General features: G+C 36.8%; 2 protein-coding genes across 3 annotated transcripts; one reads left to right on the forward strand and one right to left on the reverse strand.

Moving 5' to 3' along the window:
• Positions 1–8,230: 8,230 nt before the first annotated feature.
• Positions 8,231–11,211, forward strand: LOC137711326 (transcription factor ICE1). The gene is made up of 4 exons (XM_068450557.2): positions 8,231–9,809; positions 10,109–10,336; positions 10,524–10,694; positions 10,893–11,211. The coding sequence occupies exons 1-4, from the start codon at positions 8,655–8,657 to the stop codon at positions 10,974–10,976; spliced, it is 1,638 nt and encodes a 545-aa protein (XP_068306658.2). The 5' UTR covers positions 8,231–8,654; the 3' UTR covers positions 10,977–11,211.
• Positions 11,212–13,704: 2,493 nt separating this feature from the next.
• On the reverse strand, positions 13,705–19,268 carry LOC137709841 (auxin response factor 2B). 2 transcript variants are annotated; one of them, XM_088695609.1, is made up of 15 exons: positions 18,441–19,268; positions 18,220–18,332; positions 17,870–17,965; positions 17,691–17,747; positions 17,440–17,595; positions 17,262–17,346; positions 17,002–17,092; positions 16,738–16,902; positions 16,464–16,583; positions 16,279–16,354; positions 16,026–16,197; positions 15,007–15,911; positions 14,711–14,901; positions 14,365–14,579; positions 13,705–14,269 (listed from the first exon to the last, which is right to left on the reverse strand). In XM_088695609.1, exons 1-14 carry the CDS (start codon positions 18,580–18,582, stop codon positions 14,399–14,401), a joined length of 2,550 nt encoding a protein of 849 aa, XP_088551735.1. In that variant the 5' UTR covers positions 18,583–19,268; the 3' UTR covers positions 13,705–14,269; positions 14,365–14,398. The 2 variants fall into 2 exon arrangements, with proteins under 2 accessions (XP_088551735.1, XP_068304923.2); XM_068448822.2 differs by having other exon boundaries at positions 13,705–14,579.
• Positions 19,269–25,305: the final 6,037 nt, after the last annotated feature.

Here is a 25,305-nt window from a genome sequence, read left to right on the forward strand (position 1 = left end):
CTTAGCACTCATTGGACTAGACTAGATTAAAAATTAGTCTAGTCCAGTGTTTGGAACTAGTGTTAATAAGATTAACTAGGACTCGCTTTCACTAGAGACTTCGCTAACCGTTCTTCACGAGTCCCCCCAAAAACCACTGGATTAGCCAAGAACTTCGCTTTGGTCTGCTTGATTCACCTCCTCAACCTCGATTGCGACGGCACATCGCATCATCCTGCTCGATCCACCTCCTCGACCTTGATTTCGATGGCAAAGGCGTCGAGCACGACTTCATCTCCGACGCCGAACTCGTCAACTGCTTCATCTCTGACGATTACCTTGTCGTTTGCGTCATCTGGGTCGGTCGGATCTGGGTCTTAGGAAGCCCAAAAAGGCTATGACGGGGGGTGAGCTGATGAGGATCCAAATATTGTTTTGATTTATTTTTAGTGGGTAATGGTTATTTTTTTATAGTTCTGATGATATGATGATTGTTTAGCTTAAATTTGAGAGTGGTTTGGTCAATTTTGGATTGCAAAATTGTTTCTTTGCTAAATTCGCTATGGATGTGTGTCAAGCTTTCGTTAATACTGAACCAGAGAGAAAAGGAAGAAGTTGAAATTCTCTCTCTGACTCTCATTTGCAATTCTTTTGTTTTTGGGGTTATATATATATATATGAGTGTGTGTTATTTCCAGTTCCAGATGAAATATGTCGTAGTTGAAATATATTTTGATGAAATTGAAATGGTTTATATCCTTGGCTTTTTTTCTGGATAAAAAAATAATAATAATTTTGCAAATTTCAGAGAGAAAGGTGCAGGTCAATGGAACTTCTCACAAGTGTATTTTTCTTTCCAAATATAGAAAGTTTGGAGTGTAGAATGAGATTTTTGGAGTACCAATAACAATTCCCACTTAAAATTGGTTTTATTAGAGAGATGTTTTGATTTTGAATATTTAGAATTGGATTTTAATGGAGAGACAAGCTCACAACTATGGTTTTTCAACGTTGAGTGTTTTATTTAATTCTGGGTTTGAGTTGGACTTTTTTGTTATGTGCTCAACATTCTACAAAAAACAGGTGTGATAAATGGTGAGAGAGATAAAAGGTTGGTATAAAACATATCAAATTCCAAAAATATTTTAGTTCGCTTTTTAGTCCGGCACTGCACCAAACGCTTCATTATTCTTATACTGCTTAGTCCATGTTAAGCCAGTCCAACTTAGTCCCTGAAGTTAGTCCAGTCCGAGATAGTCCGGTGTAACAAACGCACCCTAAAAGAAACAAAAACTGCTTACAATAAGCACCTCCAAGTGCTTTTTTCGAAAAACACATCAATTATTAATAAAAATTGTAACATCTTTTTTAAAATAGTTTTGAGAAGTTTTTTTGGGCTTTCAACGGTTGGATTGAACAATATGTTGGATTGTTGTTCAATTTTTTTAAGTTTAGTCTCAATATTTATAAGCTTACTAACTGTTATAAAAGTAACTGGCGGATTGCCCTAGTAGTTGGGGTCTTCCTCTTTAATATGTTGTATTCCGAAATCAAACTCTCTCATCTCTTTAGTGTAATTTAAAATAGGAACATCGATATTAAAACAAAATAGTAATAGAGAGACCACATTTAATAGAGACGAGATCGGATTTGGATCCTCTCCTGAGCTAATGGAGAGGATCCTCCTCATCAATCATTCTTGGCCTTTGGATTTTTATCCAGCGGCTACAATCATTATAACTTTAAAGGGACCCCCTGTCTGTAGCGGTTGGATAAAAATCCAACGGCCATGGATGATTGATGAGGATGATCCTCTCCATTAGCTCAGAAGAGGATCCAAGTCTGACAAGATCTACCTTACCACTATTAGAGAAAGATCAATGATTAGGATGCGCTTTGTTGTTTGTACATATAAGAAATATATCAGAAAATATTTAGGGAAAGGGTCCTCTCTGGATCCCTTTCCACCTAATCCACTTAGTTCGGAATCCAGATCGTTGAAATTTGATCAAACGGTTACAAATATGAGGTTTCTTCAAAAGTGATAATAACTGTAGCCGTTTTATCAAATTTCAACGGTCTGAATCTCAAACTAGGTGGAAAGGAATCTGCAGAAGATCCCTTTCCAATATTTAGGAGTGTTGGGGTAGGCAGCCTTTTGTTTTGGCCTTGTTGTCAATTCGGCGACCATAACTTTGTGTGTAATTTTTTAAGTTTGTTCCTTCTTTTGTGGGCTTATGGAGGTGCTAGATTTTTGGGCTAATTGGGCCAAGGAGACTCAGCCTACTTTGTAGTCTATTTCAAATTCAAGATGGTCCAAAAGTGGGCCGGTCAAGATTTGTTTGTGGGTTTTGACAAAAAAAAAAGAAGATGTTTGTGGGCTTCTCAGGCCTTTTTAAGTTGGGCCAAAATAAAGAGAATTATTATTAACACTTCAAAAATTTCATACTACACTCCTTACAAGTGTATTTTTCTTTCTAATTATAGAAAGTTTAGAGTGTCAAATGAGACTTTTAGAATATTAATAATAATTCCCCTAATAAATAATCCTTTTTTCGAACTTCTCTTTTCTGCGCAGAATATTATAGTTTGGAGTCTTTGGACTAAGATGAGGAATTTAATATCACATATGAAGGGATGAGAATCATGGAATAAGGAAGGAAATCGAACTTTTGACTAAGCTTACCCCATATCTTATTTCTCACTCACCTTCACCCCTTGGGATAACCCTAAGAACAATTTACGAGTAAGATGCAACTAATATGGTATCGCTTTTAGATTGTGACGAGGCAACACTTGTAAGCATAACAATATAACATCTCACCACATACGTGTCATATCGTCTTACAATTAATACTATTACTACCCTAATGGAGTGATAAATCTTTACCATGCCAAACTTCTTCATGGTTTTATCCAAAGTAGCCAATTTGTGCATCACCAATAGATTCCATCGTTTTCTAGATCCCCTCGGTGTGTTGTTGGCCACTTTGAAGGAATGCTACGCTCGACGGCTCAACCCGAACTACTCCGAAGCGACGTAGCTCGTTATGGTCAAATGAAAAAGCATAGGGCCGGCATGGGATGTCCGTGTAAATAATTTCCTAAGTTGGGATGTTATAGTATAAAAGAACGTTTCTCTTGCAAGTACTAAGGTAGTGTGGGGGTTAACACCCTAAATATTAAGGGCAGCCTTTTGATGCCAATGGGACAATGTCCATATAGCTCACGAGGATAGTCCTTGAATATTAAAGGCAGCCTTACCCTTGCCATCTTGCAATTGCAATATTATTCTTGCCGGCCCCTCTCCTTCCACTTTTACATCTGTTTACATTTTACATTAATTACACTTTCATTGTGGTCCATAATTTTAATTTCCACTTGTCCTTTGCTTTATTTTTTGTAGATTTAGTGGGTCCCCTTGTAAATAATTTTTTGTTTTATATACATTTATCTACCATTTTGAATTCAAGTTTCAAAAAATTTCTACGTTTTGGGAGTTGAGGTTAATGAGACTGAATTAGAATAGGTCAAGAGTTCGATCTCTCCAATGTACTAGAAAAGTATTAAGCTTGATTTGATGAACTTCGGGTTTATAAGGTAATTGAGCTCATAAGCAACGGTCAACTCTAATTTGATTTGGTTGGGTATTTCTTAACTTGGAGATAAACTTGTTTAAGGCTGCGTGATTAGAGTAATTCTCACATCTGATAAAACCAAGATCATTTTTAAGTGAGACAAAAATACATAAGATCTCATGTCGGCAAAAGTAAAAGGTGGAGAATCCTTAAAAAAGCGGCAAATTGCGCATAACCTCTTATTTTGTGAGAACTCAATGAATGAGTGATGTATTTTGGGTGTCTCTATAAAAGTTTGTCTTAATCAAGAAGGGGAGTTTGATTAGTACATTAGAAATAAAGGTGGGAGGGAGGGTGAATGAAATGGCACACACAACACAAACTAGACCAAAGGGCAAGGGCAGAGAGAGAGAGAGAGAGAGAGAGAGAGAGAAGGAAGTAACCGTTGAGGAACCACAAGATCTTAAAAATCCAAAAGAAAAGGTAAGGGAGAAAGAGAGGTTTGATTGGTTGGTTCATGGTTGTTGTGGTGAATAGAAAGAGGCTCACGAGATACTTGGCTTTCTTTCTATTAACTCTGAAAATTATTCCCTCTGCCACTCTGGCTGCTACTGCAAATCATGAATCCCATCTATCTCTCTCTCTCCTCTTTACTCAATTTTTTTAATCAAAATCCTACACTACTCCTACTCTTCCTTTAAAAAAAGGAGACAACTTGTGGCGAACCATAATTATTCATTGTTTTGAGGTTTGGAGGAGACTAGTTGAGAATTACACCATATTTGTGACCACAATTAAACAGATTCACAACTTATAAGTATCAAATTCAGGACCTCCTGTTTTTTATTTAAGAAGCTGCTGTCTGTAATTATCCAATCGACTACTTGTTGTGGTTACTACTATTCCTATTTAGTTATTATGTTTCATCCACATATGCTTGAGTTTCGTAATTCAAAGGTCAAATAAGGCAGCCTATTGGGAGCTTTTAGTGGTAATTTGATACTATAACAACGTTCCAGAAGTAAAATGATGAGCATAAGGTGAGCAGTAAACTTAAGCAACAGTCAAGTAGTAGAATAATGAGTATGAAACGAGATGTAGTTCATATTTTGCAAAGGATAAAAACAACAATCGAGTAGTAAAAGGATGAGCATGTAAAAGTTAAACAACAAAACAAATAAGCATGAAACGAATTGTAAACTTAATCACAATTTAAGCATTTAAAAAGGGTAAAATCTCGATTGAGTGATAAACGAATAAGCACGTAAAGGATGACCATACGACATATGCTATAAACTTAAATTTAGTTTAAAGTTTTGAAAAAGGGTAAAAACAATGGGTGATTGATAAAAAAAAAAGGATGGCGGTGTGACAAGATGTAAACTTAAACACCAATAAGTGGCAAGGCATGAGCATGAGACAAACTATAAACTTAAATGTGGTTTAGACTTTAAGCAACGTAAAAACAATGCTCGAATTGTGATAACATAAGCATGAGACAAGGGTAAAAACATCTAGATTTACCCTTGTATGTGTCTTATTGCTTAGTTTACTTGTGAAGAAAGCTGAGGTTTCACCGTCAAACTAATTGATAATATGGGGAATAACCCAATTACTCATAAGCACAAGCAAGGTTTCTCAGGATTGATACTCTCAACAAGTCTCCTCACATGTGACGAATTTTCAAGCATAGAACGTGAACAACACAAATCGTGTATCATGGAGCATGTGTGGCAGTTAAGTATCACACGTAAAATCATCTGCTCTAATATCATTAAAAAAAAAAAAAGCTAAAATGCTATCATAAAACCAATCAGCAATACTTTGTTAGACTCTTGAGAATCAAGAACATGTAAAACATGAAAGCAAAACAAAAAAGTTGGTGAAACAGCATCACCTTTACTACATTTGTAATTACCTACTTTTGGTTAACAGTTGCCTTATCCAAAAACAGGTAAAACAGTAAAAAAAAAAAAGTGGTTCTGCATTTGGCCCAGTAACACAGTCATGTCTCAGAAATAGGAGCCTGGAATCTACAGTGTGATTAGCAGAGAAATTAGGGTTGCTGACACTCCAATTAAAGTTTCCTTAATCTGCAATCCATTCTGTTTTTATCATTATATTTTTATGTTTTGATCCCTGCAATATTTATTACATTTTGATAAAATCACATTTTTTGTAACATGTAATGATTGAGATCTGTTGGGGGATGCGGCTGCCAATAACATGTTCACTTCTCATATGCAAGACAAAAACCCAGAAATATATAAATATATATACGTGTATATATGTAGAGAATTGTTATTAATATTCTAAAAATCTTATTTGGCATTCCAAATTTTTTATAATTAGAAAGAAAAATACACTTATAAAAAATGTAGAATAAGATTTTTGAAGTGCTAATAACAATTATATATATATATATATATATATATAATTGCAGAAAACCAAATACAGCTTAATTATCATGTTGTGAAGAGGGACAGGTACCAAATAGGACCACTGACCACATCTTCAAAACAATTCCAGTCTATCCTTCCATTTTTGGATATAAGTTGGCTTTTATTGACGCAAAATTTGAAGCAAAGGGATAGAATTATAAAATATAAATATTTTCCTTTATTCACTGCAATTATAGGCTCATTGAGAATTGCTTTTAAAATGACTGAAAGCGTTTTTAGATAATGTTTTGGGTTTCAAAAGCACTTTGCAAGATTCACTTGCGTTTTATTAAGGATTGATTCCAAAAAAATTTCACTAAAAGTACTTCCAAACAAACCCTATATATATACAAAGGCACAATTACTTTCAGGATTTATGCTTGAGAACAACATACTTTTGAAACTCTAATTAGTTTTTGAATAGTCGAATCCAGAATCATTTTGGCATCTATGTAGATCAAATGTAACAAGTGTGTCTTACGGACACATGGATGGTTTTGGTGCCTATCTGAGATTGGATTGGATAACATGCTAAATTAATTTCAAGAAAGAAATATATGAAGAAATTTTGTCAAAGTTAATATATCGTTCAATCCTCACAAAATATATCAAGCACTTCATAACCTATTCATTCCAAATCCCCACAAACACATTCTTACTTCAACATACCCTTTTTTTTTAACATACGATATTATCTACACTAAGGGAGAGAGGGCTTAGCCTCACAATGGGTTAGCAGTAATGTTGTTGAAATTCGTCTTTGGCGAGAATCAAACCTAAGACCTCTCACTTATAAGTAAAGAGGAATAAAATTATACCGTAGTACTAAGTAGCTACTTCAACGTTCCTTAAATCTTAGTTATCAAAATCCAATCCAAACACATGTAAGGCCCCAAAAGAGCCCTTAGGTATCGTTTGGTATGCAGACGGGACGGAATGGAATGGAACGGGACGGGACGGGACAGGACGGAACGGAACGGAGTGGGAGTAAAGATGCCCTCGGATGGAAACAAGGAGGAAGAAGAAGGAGACGGAGAGGTTATAATTTTGTGTTCCATGAATGTGGAACGTGTCGTTCCAGGGGGGCTCGTTCCACCCGTTTTAGGCGCACCAAACGTAGGACGAAACGCCTTGTCCCACTCTATTTCATCCCGTCCCACGTACCAAACGGTACCTTAAGGGACAAGGCATGGACCAAGACGCCAAATAAAAACCCCGTCTAATCTCCTAGTCACTAGGCATCTACTTGCCGCCCCACTAACGCCTTTTAGAACATAGGAGACTAACTTACATTGCATATGTACAGTGTTATTGTGCTATTATGTGCCATGTAAGTTGGTTTCAATTGTGATGGGGTTAGGGTGGGTGTGCTAAGCTAGAGTTAGACTATATGATAGAAATTTTCTCTAATTTGGAGGGTCAGAGCACACTATAATCACCTCTAAGTCTATAATTAATAAGGACACCAAAGAAGTATGTAGGTTAAATATATGTTGCCCTTAGTTCATAACTTACTTTAGAGTCTCATATGCGATACGTGACATAGCAGAAGACACATGAGAGGCGTGCGTAACGCATAAGAGTTAAGTGCAAAAGAATATAATGAATTACTTACGAGATAAGAATTTCAATAAGAACAATTAAAAAATGTATGTTCTTCAGGAAAAGTGCTTATATAGTCAAATCAAGTTAAGGAAAGTATGTCAATAGCCATAACCGTAAGTATAACGTACTAAATTACTAATGACCTAGCTTAACACACGTGTGAGGCGTGTGTAACGCATAATAATTACATGCATAAAAGTATAAGGATTACTTAAGAGATAAAAAATTAGAAAGAACACTAAAAAACAATACAATTTGAAAGGACGGTGCATATATGGTCAAATCAAGTTAAGGAAAGTATGTTAGTAGCCAATAGCCATAACTGTTAGTACAATGTACTAATAACCAAGTTTAACACACATATAAGACGTGTGTAACGCATAAGAGTGAGGTGCACAAAATTATCATGAATTAGCTAAAAAATAAATAAAATAGATGAATTTTGTGCTTCAAAGTTTCCAAATTTGCAAGCACAGAACAAATATTCAACCTCTTTTTTAAAAACAAAATAAAAACAAAATTGCAATGAAGAACTAAATACAAATTTTAGAGGGAGAAAGAAAACTCTCCCTAACACGTGTGAATCATTACCTGTAAATTTGCAATTAACGTTAAGATGCCATGATTAGAATTTAGAACTCACCTAAAACCCCCTACAAACCTCACACAATCCACCCCACAAAACCAGCTGAGCTTCTCCTGCAAATCCCTGAATTGCAGGAAAAAAAACCTAGTTCTCCAAAAAGCCGAGCAGGAAACGAGGAAGGAGATGCCATGAAAGCTTATCCCAAAGCCTTCAGTTTTTTTTTCTCATAGTAATCATCACATAAATCCAAATGGCGATAAGATTAGATTAGATTAGGGTGTAACGTTTTCCAGAGGCTATCGTGTCAAGAAATCGCCATAAAGCTATGCCCTTTTCCTTCTGCAACCTCCATTTCTTCCTCCCTTAAAAGCTCTCTCACTTTTTGTATTTCTCTCGACCCCTTTCGGTTTCTGCTGATTCTGTCACTTTCCTGAGAAAAACCCAGAAGGGAAAACTCGTTTCAGAATGCTGCCGAGGCTGAACGGTGGTGTTTGGATGGACGACAGGGAGGACAGAGAGACTGTTTCCTGGACTAGAACCTCCGCCGCTGCCATTGCCGGCACCACCGAGAACAAAGACGAGATGGGTTCTCTTTCCACCTTCAAATCTATGCTGGAGGCTGAAGACGACTGGTACATGGGGACGAATAACATCATCCACGGTCATTCGGATGTCAGAGACATCAGCTTCTCGCCGAGCTTTGCCGACCCAGAAAGCTTGCTGCTCAACCCGGTGGACTCTTCCTCCTCCTGCTCGCCGTCGTCGTCGGTTTTCAACAATCTCGACCCGAATCAGGTTCATTACTACATGCCTCAAAATCCCAACTTGTCTTCGCTGCTTAATGTTGTTCCTAACAACCCTTTGGATCACGGCTTCGATTTGGGCTGTGACATTGGGTTTCTTGACACTCAAGCTTCGACTGGTGGTTCGAGTTTGATGAACCGGGGAGGTGGAGTTTTAACCGGGTTCAATGATTTGAGCTCGAATAGCCAGATGAATGCTCAGAATTTGGGTTCTAATTTACAGTTTTCGACTACCCGTATGCCTCAATTGCTCGAAAACAGTTCAAATTTTTCGGGTTTTCGAGGTTTGGACGATGGTTTAGCCAATGCTTTGTTTCCTAATAGGCCTAAGTTACTGAGACCCCTTGAGTCCTTCCCTTCTGTGGGAGCACAGCCAACTCTTTTCCAGAAAAGAGCGGCGCTTCGGAAAAACTTAGCCGATGGTGGAGGGAATTTGGGTGTTTTGGGCTCACAAGGGGGCCTGGTTTTGAATGAAGGCAATGAGAGGAAGAGGGAGATGGGTGTAGAGAATGAGAAGAAGAGGAAAATGAGAGGGGGAGATGATGTTGATGATCTGAGTTTTGATGGTTCGGGTTTGAACTATGATTCGGATGAGTTTACTGAGAACACTAAGGTGGATGACGGTGCCAAGAATGGTGGGAATAGCTCGAATGCGAATAGTACTGTTACCGCTGCTGGAGGTGGAGGAGGAGGAGGGGGTCATAAGGGGAAGAAGAAAGGGTTGCCTGCTAAGAATCTGATGGCTGAGAGGCGCCGCCGGCAGAAGCTCAATGATAGGCTGTACATGCTGAGATCCGTTGTTCCGAAAATCAGCAAAGTAAGAATTATTTTACACAATTTTGTCGTGAATTTTAATATGCAATGATATTATGTTTTAGGTGATTAATTACGTCCTCAAAGTTCATAAGCAAATTGTTTTTGGCCCTTTCATTTGTTGAACAAGTAGCATCATTTACAAGGCTCCAAAATACTTCCTTTTCAATTTAAGATGGCATTAATTTCTCTCACATTCAAACTTTTAGCCAATTTAAATGAAAGATTAGTTACTAGTTGCTATTAGAAGGATCTACGAAAAACGTTTTATGATTTGAATGACATTCCGTCGTGTGATATCAGATGGACAGGGCCTCAATCCTTGGGGATGCAATTGAGTACTTGAAGGAACTTCTGCAGAGGATCAACAACCTCCATAATGAATTGGAGTCCATCCCTCCCGGGTCTGCATTGACACCTACCGGAAATACTTTCCACCCTTTGACACCCACTCCGGCTACTCTGCCAAATCGTATCAAGGAAGAACTTTGCCCCAGCTCATTACCTAGCCCAAATGGCCAACCTGCAAGGGTAACAGCCCCTATGCTTGGAAATTACTTTTTGCTCTTCCTCAATCCAATACTATAAATTAGATTTTAGTCTTAACATCCGGAAACTTTTCTAGTAATTTTACTTTTTGCTAAAAGTACGAAAGGAAATGAGTAACTCTGTTCACTTTAGATCATCGTGGTGTTCTGATATTGATCACTATATACAGGTTGAAGTTAGGCAGCGAGAAGGACGAGCAGTGAATATCCACATGTTTTGCGGCCGAAGGCCAGGTCTGTTACTCTCGACCATGAGAACATTGGATAACCTTGGGTTGGACATCCAGCAAGCTGTCATCAGCTGTTTCAATGGTTTTGCTATGGATGTCTTCCGTGCGGAGGTATCGTTCATTACTCTCATCAGTTCTTTGCACATACAGCACACCACTAACATTATCGTCGCCTAACATTGTTGAGGAGAGTAATGCTCTCCCACCAGACAGTCTAACATGTTATGTTATCAGAAATCTTTACACGTAGCCAATAAGTTAGATGGTTGGATAATGAAGCATTTCTGCTAACTTCTCGATATCTTGCAGCAATGCAAGGAAGGCCAGGACGTCCACCCGGATCAGATAAAGGCAGTACTTCTGGATTTGATCGGGTTCCATGGCATGGTGTAGATTGCAGCAAAACAACCACCTCAAGTTTGATTTAACCAAAGAGAGGAAGGAGTCGTGCAATTTGTATGTGTGTTGCCATAGCTGATAGCTCAATTGTGTCGTTCAATCAACTTCTTAATTAGCAGATTTTGAAGGAACATAAACTTTGTAGTTGTAGATTTGCTTTGTACCATTAGCAAATTCAGTTCGATCAGAACTGGATTTACTGAAAAAAATAAAATAATTCTCAGCTTTCTTTTCCTTGTTATTAGATAATTTTGTGACCAGAATTACCCCATAAAATTTAAGAAAAACTAATGAAAATGGTTTGAAAACTTTGAGTTTTAACGATAAGGATAAAATAAAAGGTAAAGTGAATAGTACCAGAATTGACTTTTTAGTGTAAAAATGTGGTTTTTCGTTAAAGTGAACAATACCGGGAGCTTTTTGTTAAAGTTCTCTAAAATTTATCCCCTTTACAATAATTATGCTATTATCGGATCGTGGAGAAATTTTTTGTGTGACTAGAACACGACTCAATACACTAAGTGTCATAATACAATTAGTTGAAATTTTTTTTTTTTTTTTTTTTTTACTTTTGAACCAATTGATGTGTTCGTTGAACACTAAAAAATCTCTCTTTGTGGTGAATGGTTTTCTATAAGCTTTTTTAAGGATTGCTTCTATAAAGAAAACAAACACATTACTCATAAGCGTTTTTATTAGATGAATGTCAAATTTTTGTTAAAATTAAAGAGTTTGACAATGAAGAATACATTTTACAACTTTCAAGTTTTGTGTGATTTTAAAATGGGAGACAAATTTTCAAGTTTCTCATATTGGCATGATGAAATTTTCGAAATAGTATCAATTATGCTTTCTTAACTATTTGATCATATGATTCTCTGTTAAAATGATGACGTGTGAGATATTTGACCTATTTTTAGATCTTGTAGAAGCCACACTAGCACCGGTCGGACTAATCTATGTGATTGGTTGTGGTTTTGATACATGGATTTCATTAAGGAAAAGTAAAAGTTCCACGATAACTAGTTTAGTTCATAATGCAAGTGTAGCTTTCAGGTCAATTCAAAAATAAAATTCACGTTTTTCAAAGCAATAATTTAATAAAAAATTACATAATCAAACTGTTAGACGACATAAATTGGTCCGATTCCAAAATCTCGTATCCGTTTTAAAAATCGCTCCTAACTCGAAGGATGTAAAACGTACTTAGCTAAAAAGGCCCTTATGATAAAAACAATGTCGAAAGGTTCCGCACAGGAGTGTATCTCGGGTACCCGGAACCACTATATTCGTACCCGTACACGTACCCGTACCCATATAATGATCCACAATATAAATGGGCTTGAAAAAGAAATAATTGGGCTTGAAAAAGAACATTAGTAAGATTGGGCTTAAAAGAAAATTGAAGAAATGGGCTTTGTCCAATCCAAATCTTGCTTTGTGGTGACGTAATGTGATTGACTATAAAGGTGACCATGAAAGCAATGAGACCTAAAAATGGTCCCAACCCAACAAATAATATCAAGAGGTTGTGAGGTGGGAGATGTTTCTGTTTGGAATATGCTTTTTCCTAGGTCATGTGTCATTGTGAATAGTCATAGCACAGTATATACGACTAGTATTTCCCTGTCGTATTCGTATATCTTTGCCTCTTATCTTTTCTTACCTTATTTTTGCCATTATTCATATGCTTGGTCACGAAGAAATCCGTGGAGACTATTCTTCTTTCTTAAGATCTTTATTCTCGCTAGTTGGTAACTTCTTGACTTTTTATACGAAAACTGGCCCAATGGGAAAAGTCGTTTTAACATATTTGTCATGCTATGAAAAAAATGCCTTATCCAACTCCTGGTGTTACATCCTTAGTTACGTTTCGTACGCGAGAAGAATTCATTTTTTCTTAACATCGACTTCATTAGCTCTCATCAGATGAGTTCGATTTAATTTATCTCCTTTATGGATCTCAAAAATCAAAGTCATCTGATGATATACAACACAGTGCTATTGATGCCATTCAGACAGTAGACAATCCATTTTTTAGCATCCGAGTCAAACTTTAACAAGTTGGGAGGATTGGGGAAATTATGGCAATGTAGTGGGTGACAAGCGACAACAATGAGTTGTGTGTGACAGTTTTTCTTCAAGTTGGAGGTGTAAAAATTGGCCAAAAGAGAAAAGTTGGGTGGAAACAAAAGTTCAATTTTTTGGGGAAAAAGAAGGGCAAACCCTAATCCAGGAGGGACAGGGAAGAAAACCATAATGTTGGGACTCTGTAATTTAGGAAAATATTCAAAGATTAACATCAAAAGAGTCAATTAAACGCACATTAATCACGTAAAATTGACAGATTCAATGAAGCTTGCTTGGTTTTGAATAGCATTGTCAAAGAGAGGTTGCTTTACACCATGAAATTCGTTAGTTCTGGTAAAAGAAACCTCACGAAACCATACACATTACATATCGTAACGGATAAGCGTCTCAAAATTCCACACCACAACAGAAAACACTTCAATTCTACATTTTTAACGTCAGGAACATTTTTGGTCTAAAAATTCACGACCATTCACTTACAACACTATTTTGTCATTTTGATTAAAACTGAAGTCTTTGAGAACTTTCAGTTAATTTTCCTTTGTTTTTATCCCTCGATTCTCCTTTGAATTATTCAAGCACAGGCTAGGACAAAGAAAAATGCGGATGAAAAAAGAGAGAACACAACTCATTTGGCCACAAAATCCATTGGTTACTTGCAAACTAGAGTTGTGCTGCTTGTAAAAATAGCCAAATCTTTACAAAACACAACACGTTCCACAGGAATTCAGCTTTTAACAATGCCGGCTAGACATGCTCGATATTTTACAACATAAACCAACAAAACTGAATGCAATAAGTAATTTCCTTGACGGAAAAACATCATAACAGCAGATAATCTGTATACTTACATTACAAGGACGGGAAAAAGGTCGAAGCAGCCTATGTACAAGGTGGAATTGTTTGACAAAAAGCAAGTCCCACGTCAACTTGCTCGAATCAGAAGGGTATACATATTTATCTATATCTATATTATAACCAGATAGCTTCCAAATAAACTAACTGCAGAAATACGTCCAAAACTGGATATATCAAAAGGGTATACATTCGCCATCTATATGCGACTCTCGTCAGCTGAATTTTTAAAGTCCAATAGTGAAATGGCTCACATCCAACTCCATTACTTCATATATCCGAATAGCTTATGGTAGGGACCCTCACAAGAACACCATGACTATCATCTCGCCCCCAAAACTCTACACGCTTTTCAGTAAGATGCATGATGGAAATGGCCAAAGGGGACGTAAAATGGACAACAAAAAGAACATATGATCAAAGGATAATTATATACCTAGTCATATACCCACAAATCTCGAGAACCAGGCTTAACGCTTCTCAACAGTAGATGCAGATGGAAGTGGTTGAGACTTCCCCTCTCTTGCATCCACACCCTCCGCACCTGATGATAGATTATCCTCCCCATGTGCATTCAAGGTCCCAGGGTTCATCTTTTGGACTTCCTCTCTGGTGTAGATGAAAATCTTCCGGACAATGCCACAAAATTCCCTGAACCAAGCATATAAAACCGCTACTTTGTTAAGCCTCTCAGTCACAAATTTATAAAAAAATCTCTCTTTACTCAACTTGAAGGCAATAAATGACTAATCCTGCAGATTGATAAAAGATAAAATACTTACTGCCAGGGATCGTCTCCAACAAGCATCATATCACCTTCATCATCAGTATAAACGATCATCCAATTCTTTTTCGGAGACATCAGCTCACCACCAAACTCAAACAACATGTCCAATTCAGCTATCAGCTCCTTGTAGTTGTTGAACTTGGTAAGATCAACAGACCTACCTAGCGCAATACCCTGCTTGTGAACCTGGAGCCAACAGCAATTTATCAAGTTCAGCTTTTGATAGGCTTTCGTATTATCAACAGAGCTCCAAATAAAGCCTAAGAAAATAGTCAGGAAGGAGATATGTACCTTAGTACAACTCCTAGTTGAACCACCCTGTGATTTACCCTGAACATCTCTGATATGTTGCTGAGAAGTTTGCAAAGCTGGCTCACTGACAGCCACGAGATTATCTGTTGATTTTGAGCCCCTTGATTTTTCAGAATTCAGGTCAGACTCAAAAGTTTGAGCTTGGTTATTACGAGGTGACTCATTCATCATATTTCTGTGTGACAATGCAGGATCTGGTGTTATCAGGGGAATACCAAAAAGCTTGCAGTTTCCATCTTTAGGCTTCACAGCTTCATGTTTGTCTAGTAACATCTGTGGTCTCGGCATGTTGTCCCTTGCATTCCCCAGATTCTCAAAAGGTGATGGAGGTGGTGGAGGCATCATCCAATTTCCATGAGGGAGCTCAATTCTATGCCCATTCACAACAGAATAGTCACCAAACCCACCATATCTAGAATTCCCTTGTGCTTGATGCGACATATTTCCAAGAGGACCTTTCTGATTAGAGTCCAAGCTAAGAGACAGGGATGATGGTAACATGGACCACGAACGTGAGTTATATTTCCCTTCCTGATCCAGTGAATGCTTTCGCATTGAATTAGCAGATGCTACCCCTTGATCGACAAAAGGGGGACAAATACCATGTGAGGAATCAACATTATTCCCAAAGCCTGACAGCAGATCTGTGTAAGTTGGTTCATGCCTCCCTGAGGACATCCAGTTCTCTGAACCATATCTTCTTGAAGCAGATACTACATCAATCTTCTCTTCGTCTTTCGACGGTGGCCATGCAACAGATTTCTCAGTAGTATCAGACTCGCTCTCCGCAAAATTGCCTCTCAAGGTCGGGAACTCTTGACCTTGCAAGACCCTTGAAAACCCACCAGGCATCGCAGGGTCAACATTTACTTTTGATGATCCAACTAAAGTAACAGAAGAATATATTATTACTTTTTAGTAGAGCAAGATAGGTAAAAATGTTCTGCATAAAAGAATTTAAGGTATCTATAAAGATTACAATGTCAATTAGACTGTACCTTCCCTAGTATGGACAGAGGAATCTGGAGATGACGGCACCATGTGTGTTCGAGGTCTTTTCGGCCTGGGCATTGGAAGTGGATTCAGTGCAGGAGGAGCAAGGGCAGGCTCTATTTTCCAAGGTGAAACTCTCTCTGGACGGGGAATAGTAGAGGTTTCATCCCATCTCACCTTTAAGAAACATAAGAAAGTTTGTTTTAGCTTACCCAACAAAAAATAGTCTAAATTGGTGCCCTAAGAAATTCTCCTTACCTTAAGGCATCTCCATTTGGAATCTCGCCACCTTTTGGTGTCAGCATCTTCTGTTCCAATAATGGTGCCAGTAAACCTACAACAAGATAAACTCATTACACTAAACCTACGACAAGATAAACTCAGTACACTTTCAGGTAATTAATATAAACAGAAAGGAATCATTCAGCATCCATCAAACATACTTCTGCTCTGGAGCTTCTTCACCTTCGAACCTCATCTTAAACCGCATGCCTATAGAATAGTTGTTTTTAACAGACTCCATGTATTGATCAAATGGAACAATGAACTCAGCAGGACTTGTCCTGTAAACAAACAATTGAAACAGTACTTCAAAAACAAAATCGAACTAATCATCAAGATCAAATACTACAAACAATATAAAACACAACTTTCACGGTAAATTTGAAACCTCTAAACTAATGGCTGAGAAATACAAATACTAAAAATAGACCACACCTTGGCTTGTAGTACACAGTGAACATGGTTCCTGTTAAAATGGCATGCCATGCAGTTGCGAGGACACCAAGATGCATACTGTGACTGGATATCACAGAAGATGGTACACTGCCTTGCTGTCTCATAGCACGTCTGACACCAACGCGGAGCTCCCCATTCTCACCCCTAGGAAGTTACACGGTGGTCGCATATCAGAACATAAATAAATAAATAACAAATGAACAGCAAGTTTATGGAATCTCAATTTGCGAGAAACCCACTAACCTTAAAAATATAAATGCATCTCCTGCAACAAGCCTCTTGGAGCTAACGAAAACACTCCAACCACTTTGCAGTAAATGCCTCCGTGGTTGACCTGTCATTCCCAACAGCATGTTTATTATGTAAACAATTATACTGCCGAAACTGTCTAGTAAATCTTTCTTTCACTAGTATCAGAAACAATGGTCCTAATACAGTGGTTGGGTAACACCAAAAATGCACAGGAATGCAAAGAAGGTAAGTATCAAAGAAATAGAAGTTACCTCGAAAGATATGGCGAAAGCGCCATTCACTTCCATGCAAGTCTTTGGCAACCAACTCCTGTGTTGGAGGTTGGCGAGACATGTCCTGCCAAAGCACAAACCAAAAATAGCCACAATGAATCAAATTCAGAAATGAAGAAAAAATGAAAACAACAAACTAAAAGCAATAAAAACTAACCAGCTGTGGAAGGCATTCATCTGCATGCCGCCTTAACACTGAAAATCCACCATGGGTGCTTGTATCAGAAGCAGTTAAGGTCTTGCAAAATGAATGTACTTGAAACCGTGGTGGTAGAGGCGGGGGAGGCTCCTTCTCCACTGCATTCTCATCTTGCTAAAATTTAAAAGAACATCAAACCATCAGAATCTCAACCCATAATCAGTTTTACCCACCCACAAGAAATCAGAATCCTCACGCCCACAACTTACATTTGGTTCGGGAAGTAAAGTGACTTGTGCAAATACTTCATCAGTGTCTGGTTCAGCCTATAATTCAGTAGAAAGAAACTTATTCATTCCAAAAGCTAAATAACTTGAGTACAAAAGAAGCAGCAAAACAATTAAATCCACAATTCTTAGTTTCTTTATAAGATCAACCACCACACTACCTTCAATGATACATTTATAACCCGGCAAAGAATCTTCGATGGAAGATTATACACTGGCATCTGCTGATCAGCCCCCTGATTAGTCGACGCCTCAACCTATTTTCGGACCCAGAAAACACAATTGACAATTTAATACAATGAACGAAAACCCAGAAACACAAAACCTCAGATATATCAGCTAATAAACCCCATACAAAATAAATAAATAGAACACTCAAATTTCCATGAAACAATGAACATATATTGAACCCAAATGAAGACTAACGAAAAATGGAAGAAAATGAAACTATTTGAAACTATTTGAGCTATGCTGAAACATGGCTGGTGGAATAGAGAAATTGAAAGTCGACCTGCTCGATGTGCCCCTGAGGGAAGTAAAAGACACGTTCCCGTTCACGCGGCACAGTCACGAGCGGCCCTGCGCAGGCGTGCCATAGCTCCGTGTATAGCGCCGTCTCAGCATCTACACACACCCATCAAAACAAAAGAAAACAATCAACCACAGCACATGGAAAACACGAGAACCCACAATCTGTCGGCGGAAATGAAACAAAAAGCGGCCGGGGTTTACCCCTCCCGGCGGAAACAGTAGAATGACCGTTCTGCCCCTCGCCGACGGTCCTGGGGTCGTTGTGGTCGCTGAAGCCAGACGAGAAGCTCTCCCCCCTCGGGTTGCCGCAATTATCCTTTATCGAAACCTCCGATGACGTCATTTCTTTAAAGAGCTCAGCACAGATCTCTCATCTGAAACTCTCCGCCGCTGCAATTTCTCAACTTTCACACCCACCCTGAGATCTAAGCAGCCAAAACCCTGAGTCCTGAATCCGCCACAAACTTCCACGCCTCCGCCGCTCTCCGCCTCTCTCTACCTCTGAGACCTCAATCAAAACCCTAACCCAAAAGCTCGAAACAGAAGCAAACAGCTCAAATTTCCACCACTCCAACGCTCTCTCTCTCTTCGTCAGTCCACAGCTCAACGAAAACCCCTTTCGTTTCAGCCGTCGACGCAGAGCTCCGTCAATTCTCAACCAATCCTCTCGATTCGACCGTCAATGTCAGTCTCTATCTCTTCTCTATCTCCCTATGCAACTCACCCCCTGTCTCTCTCTCAGCATACAGGAAGCAGCTCCGAGCTTTCTCTCTCCTCTCCTCTTCTCTCTCTCTCTATCTACTTTCTCTCTCCTCTATGAGTCGCTGTGTGTCTTAAAAATGAAAGTGCGAAACCCTGAGTGGTCAAAACAGCGTGCAATAATTTTCAACCGCAGTCAATTTCTAACCAAGTCCGGGTGATGACCCGTCGTCTCCGGTGACCTTGCCTTTCCAACCGTCTACACCCGGTCGACGCAAACCCCATACCAGCGACCGCTCCCTTACGTATTGGTTTGTTATTTTTTTTTATAAAAAGTGGTATGAAAAAAAATTGAGCTAAAAAAAGATGATTGGTAAACATTTAAAAACAACTTATTTTTATAATTTTAGGTAAAAAATATTTAAAATGTGAAGCAGTAAAAATGAGCTTATTCTCACAGCGTAGAAGTAGTTTTTTTTTTTCTTCAAACAACAGCAGTACTGCATGTTTCATTAATAAAAGCGACTCTCGGAACAGTACAGAACGACGCTCTCGTTTCGCCGTCCCTAGGTGTCGTTTCCTGATTCGCGCGCTTGAGTGCGTGGTGAGTAACGACGTCGAGTACGGTTTCCAGGTGTTGGTGGACGATTGATGGGGGTGGAGTGAGGAGCAGGTAACGGCGTTAGGGAGTGGAAAAAGTTAATGTATTTATTGGGAAATGGCGTTGTCGTGCTAATAACGGGGCAGGCCTGGATGGATGTAGGAGGGTAGGAGGAGGGGTCGTCTCATAAACCGTGGTTACTTTTTCTTTTTCTCTATTTATTTTTATTTTTTACTCCAAAAATATTTTTACCACGGTAAAAGGTAGAAATTGACCCAATACGATTCTCTACAAATTCTTTTAATGAAGATTGGTAAATTGTGTTTATTCATCGTACATTATGCGATCAATTTTATTAAGTATTATTTGTATTTAATTTTAAATAAAAATATTTAAAATGATTTCTGACTGTATGATGTACAATGAACGAATATGATTCATTGATCTTCGAAATCCTCATAAAGAGAATCCGGATTGGAATTGACATCTATGACGAAATGTATATATAGATATATATATATATATATATATATTATGGAAAGGTTCTTATATTATTCACACTGTTTTAAAAAATGAAAACTAATGAAAATAGCTTGAAAACTTTGAGTTTTAATGATAATGACAAAATAAATGATAAAATGAATAGTATTAGGATTGACTTTTTAGTGTAAAAATATGATTTTTCGTTAAAGTGAACAGTATCGAGAGTTTTTCGTTAAAATTCCCTTTTAAAAATTATCGCTTAGATGTTAAGAGGTTGGCCACCGCCTTACTTAATCACTAGGCATTTGAAAATTAAGAAATGACGCCAAGACCTACTTACCTAGAGCCGCTTAGGTGCCAGAATAGAATTACCTAAGCACCCACTTAAGTCGCGACTGTGACTTAGACAAAAAATAGATAATTTTCATTTTATATTTGAATAAAAATGTAGAAATTAACATGTATGGCGAAATATATGTATATTTTTTGAAGGGTTCTTATACCATTCATTTATATTGGAAGGGTTACTTTTTTGGCTGTTAAACAAAAAAAAATAAAAAAAAGTTGTTGTGAACCCTTATAAACAGGGTGTAAAATGAATTTACCGAAAACACCATGAGTGAAATTAAAAAGAATCATCCTCCTTTGAAAAAAGAAAATCCTCATATTTTGTTCCCTAGTAGGCAAGCATATGGACCAATGTGAAAATCTCATGTTAAAGGTGTTACACATGTATCATATTGGTTCATTGAATACGAACCATGTTGATTTGATCTCTCGATATTTAGTCTCTATTTTTTCGATAAGACGACTTGAAGTTTTAGTTTTATTTAAAGTAGCATTCAACACATATTTCCGTACTTTATACTTTCATCGCTACTATTATAAAACCAAGTCATCGTTTGGGGTTACAAAGCTTCATGGAAAATAATTGGACATAAATGCCCATGAAAATTATATGACTTTCAACAATGGTTTGGAAAATACCCCCAAAGCAATTCACTAACAGTAGGTGGGTTAAGGTTTCGTCCACTTTTTCACCTTATAATTCTTTTTTAAAAGAAGGACAACCGGTGACAAATCACAGTTATCCACCCCTTTCGAGGGCAGGAAGACTCACAAATGCATTTCAGCCTCTTCCTGATCACAAGTTTGATTTCCACACCAGTAACGGGTTTTTTCACCCTATAATTTTGGCTAAATTGAATTAATATTTTGTGATAAGGTAGTTAGAAAATAGCCTACGTGGTTAAAAACTTGGGATTTAAATCTTTATGGTGAAAATCGTTAGCAAATTTAATTCAAAAGTGAAAATACCTTACAGAACCAAGACATGATTTTATACCAGCCAATTATCAAATGTTGATGAAAATTCTAGATTAGAAAAATTGAGTACAAATGTGAAAAATAAATTGAACTCTATGGCATACATAGCGAGCCGGGATTTTTAAAAAAATTCGTGCACGCAGAAGTTCATGCAAAAAGGCTATTATTAAGTAGTTTGACAATGATTTTTCTGCATTACTCGGTATTACTTGTAGGCATATATCTAAAATTGAAAAATGTAAATAACAAGTCGATACTAATTTATTCTGCCGTGCTTTTCCGTAATAATAGCTCAGAAGGGTTTAGGGAGAAAGGTCTTTTTGTGGTTTGGGAGGGCAAGTCACGTGTTGGGGGAAAGGTTGAAGGAGGTAGGGCGTACCAGAGGAGTAGAGATTGGGGGTACAAAGCGAGTGTGGGCCCACGTGCATTGTCCAGTAGCAGGTGTGTATGGTCTAAACCAACGAATGTGACCTGCTTTTATCTCTACTTGTAGTTGCTAATAGTGCTTAATGTTATTTATTCAAATTTCGATGAAGATGTTTTTTTCATTCTGAAGAACAACTCTCAGGGTTTCGAGTATTCGGTGGAGTGGTGTCTTTGTAGAACTCATAGTATTTTTTGGACACACGAGTCCAAACACATTCACTTGTTTGAGAACTACCCCTCACACTATCTTCCGAGACCCATCTATAAACCCTGTAAAGAGCTTCATCTTCTTTTCGGGTCCAAGCCTTATCTTTCATTGCAAATGAGACCATTTGAAAATTATTGAAAAAATTGAAGGAAAGATTATTGGAAGAGGTAAGAAAATATGAGAATTGAAATGGTGAAAATTTTGTGACAAATGGTGTAAGAATGACTTAGGTATTTATAAAAAAAAAAAAAGAATTTTTTCTAATTTATTTTTAAAATTTGGCCCAAAAAAAAAAATTAAAATCCAACGGTAACTGACTTCAGCTAGCCGTTGTGTTTGAAATTGTGACCCTGCCCAGGTTGGCTGGCTGGTTCCTTTGGGCCAACCGGTTGGCCCTTTGGCCCTTTTTGTCCAATGGGCCCACAAGCCATTTGGCCTGACTCTCGGTTGGAGACGATTTTCAGGTTATTTTCGATCATCTGGCTCTCTGGACCATTCAGTTAGAAATGACCTTAGTGAGGATCCTCGAGCTACGAATGAGAATCCTCTTTGTGTTTGTGAGGATCTCAGAGATCTACCAATCACTTTCATTTGTCATACATTGTGCGGTTAGAAATCATTATAATTTTTTTATTTAAAATTGAATATAAACAGTACCTAACAAAAACTGGTCGCACGATGTGCAATGAACAAACGTGAATGGAGGATCCTCATTCTAAAGCAACAACTGGAGGAATCCCAATCTTTGTCCCGAAAAAGGTTGATATCCTATTCCGGTTCAATAATTAAAAAAATCGAAACATTTTACTTTTATTTTATGAGTAATGTTACAATTATTACGTATTTTTATCATATTTCTAATAAAAATAGGACATGCCAACATATGTATGTTTCATCTCTATTAAAAAGATGAAACAAGTATGTAGTAACATAACATTTTTGTTATTTTACTCGCTAACAATTTCAATCTCAATTTTTAGGGACACAAAAATCCATTAAACAATTCGCCCAAGAGGAAAAAAAAAAAAAAAAAAACCTACAAAGCAAAGGTTCCTTCTTGACATTCCCTTTCCCTTCACCCTTTTTCTCCAACGAAAATTTTGGGCTATTCAAGCATCTCTCATGTTAGGTGGTTATGGTCCGGAAAAAATCATTCGGTGTTATAAAGTGTGAATGACGGATGACACGTTTGGAACTGCTTCAGTAAGTAACAAATAAAATTATAAATGTTTTTTATTTAAATAATAATGCTATGAATAAAATACATATTAATAAGAGATTTAGAGCTCGTTTAGATGTATTTTAAAAATGACCGAAAGTGTTTTTGGTAAAAGTATTTTTGGAAATAATCCTTAGTAAAAATGCAAGTAAAAAATCTTGAAAAAACACTTAAAGTGTTTCTTGGAATACGCACATAACTGATGTTTCTTGTAGAAAACACTTTAAGTGCTTATGGACCCAAAAATATTTTCTCCAAAAACGCTTTCAGTCATTTTAAAAGTACATCCAAACGAGCCCTTATACAAAAGCAGTTGGGAAAAACATTTGCTTCTCCAAAGAGCCTTCTACGACCTATTAGCACTTAAAAATTCCATCTGTTCAAAAATTTAGCAAGCTCTACTCAAGTGTACGAATGAGATGAACGAAATGGTACATAGACTATAGACTCGTTTGAAAGTGCTTTTAAAATGACTAAAATACTTTTAAAACCAATCTTTAGTAAAAATTCAAGTAAATTCTTAAAAAACATTTTTAGGAACCTAAACTCAATTTAATCAAAAGTATTTCCAGTCATTTTAAGAACAATTCCAAACAAATCATACACGTTGGATTGTCCATGTAAAGAAAAAAAAAGAACTCTATGTCACACTAATTTATTGGAAATTAAGAAAATGTTATTGTTCTTTAAAATTGCCGTATAAATTGCATGTAATGTACATGCAAGAGAGAAATGGAACCCAAACTTGCATGTGTTCGAGCAAGCTTGTCTAAATTGTGCGGTGACAAGTGTGTCAAGTCACCACCCAAATTATAAAGCAATAAAAGTGAATAAAACGTGAGTATTTTGAGTCACTATAAGCCAATTCTGCCTCCCTCACCTAACTTATCTTGCAAGGAAATTTTAATTGTTAGCATCGCCACGTTAGTCTAATTTTTTTTAGATTGAAAAGATTCACAGAGACATTTCAGCTTCTCTTTAACCATCATCGTGTGATTCATCAAAACGATAAAAGAAATCCAGAATATGTTATGTATAATACATGTCTGAAATTCATTCCCGACCACTGAACTACTTTAATGAATTTCCCTCACCTAACGTGGAGTGAGGCTATTTACAGGCCCACATACTAAAGCGACGTGGTACTCTATTTGCCAATTGATGTACCATTTTTGTGTGTAGTGTCACCTGCATTAGGAGAAATTCAACTTGTATTGAATCGTCTACAAAATTATCAAAGTTTCAGAGTTTCATATACTAAATAAATTATATAAGGGTGGGTAAGGAGACAAGTAAGGAATAAATTAAATAAGTAAAGTTAACATATGAATTATATAATTTTATGATATATACCACTCATACATGATGACAGTTGATCAGATTACTGTTACATTTAGTTGCACTTGCACATATGACGATATTAGGCAAAATGATTGTTAGGCAAAGTAAAACGTAAAATGTTGGTCAAGGAGACGAAGCAAGTTATAGCAACCGCCAAATGTAATGAAGGATTTGATCTTAATTCAGATAGCAGTTAGTTATTTTAAACGAAAAATTAGGCTTTCATCTCTATTTCTCATATTTCATTGATTAAAACCTTTTTTTTTTTTAATTTTTTTTATCAAGGTCATTAAATTTTAATATACATCATTAATTATTTTAATAATAAAATAGTTTTTATTTTTAAATATATTCATTTAGTGTTAGAAACGTTACATTGGGTATATTTATATTTATGGCTAATTTTTTATCAATATTTTTATTTTTAGTTTGTAACCATTTTTAATTTGCAACCCTTTTTTAAATTTGTATCAATTTTATTTTTAGTTTTAATTTGTACCCTTGTATTAATTCTTTTTTGTGCCTGTACTTTTTAAACTTTTATTATATTTGTACCCTTATTTTTTAATTTATTTGTACCTATTTTTAATTTTGCTAAATGTACTCATGCTAATTTTATGCCTTAAAATATATCAATAGTTATTTTATAAAATTTGTTAATAATTATGTGGGTCCATAATTTTTTTGCTATAATTTTTGTGAAGAACAATATTACTCTAAAACTTAAGTATTTAGTATATTTTAAAAATATTATTTGAATGTG

The sequence above is a fragment of the Pyrus communis genome, chromosome 6 (assembly GCF_041283825.1).
Source record: "Pyrus communis isolate YQ-2024b chromosome 6, ASM4128382v1, whole genome shotgun sequence".
NCBI lineage: Eukaryota > Viridiplantae > Streptophyta > Magnoliopsida > Rosales > Rosaceae > Pyrus > Pyrus communis.

Coding starts and splice junctions, on each gene's coding strand:
- LOC137711326 (XM_068450557.2), top strand. CDS start 8,655: ATGCTGCCGAGGCTGAACGGTGGTGTTTGGATGGACGACAGGGAGGAC. Junction 9,810..10,108: donor TTGTTCCGAAAATCAGCAAA/GTAAGAATTATT, acceptor GTGTGATATCAG/ATGGACAGGGCCTCAATCCT. Junction 10,337..10,523: donor CAAATGGCCAACCTGCAAGG/GTAACAGCCCCT, acceptor CACTATATACAG/GTTGAAGTTAGGCAGCGAGA.
- LOC137709841 (XM_088695609.1), bottom strand. CDS start 18,582: ATGACGTCATCGGAGGTTTCGATAAAGGATAATTGCGGCAACCCGAGG. Junction 14,902..15,006: donor CAACTAGGAGTTGTACTAAG/GTACATATCTCC, acceptor TGTTGGCTCCAG/GTTCACAAGCAGGGTATTGC. Junction 14,580..14,710: donor GTTGGAGACGATCCCTGGCA/GTAAGTATTTTA, acceptor TGCTTGGTTCAG/GGAATTTTGTGGCATTGTCC.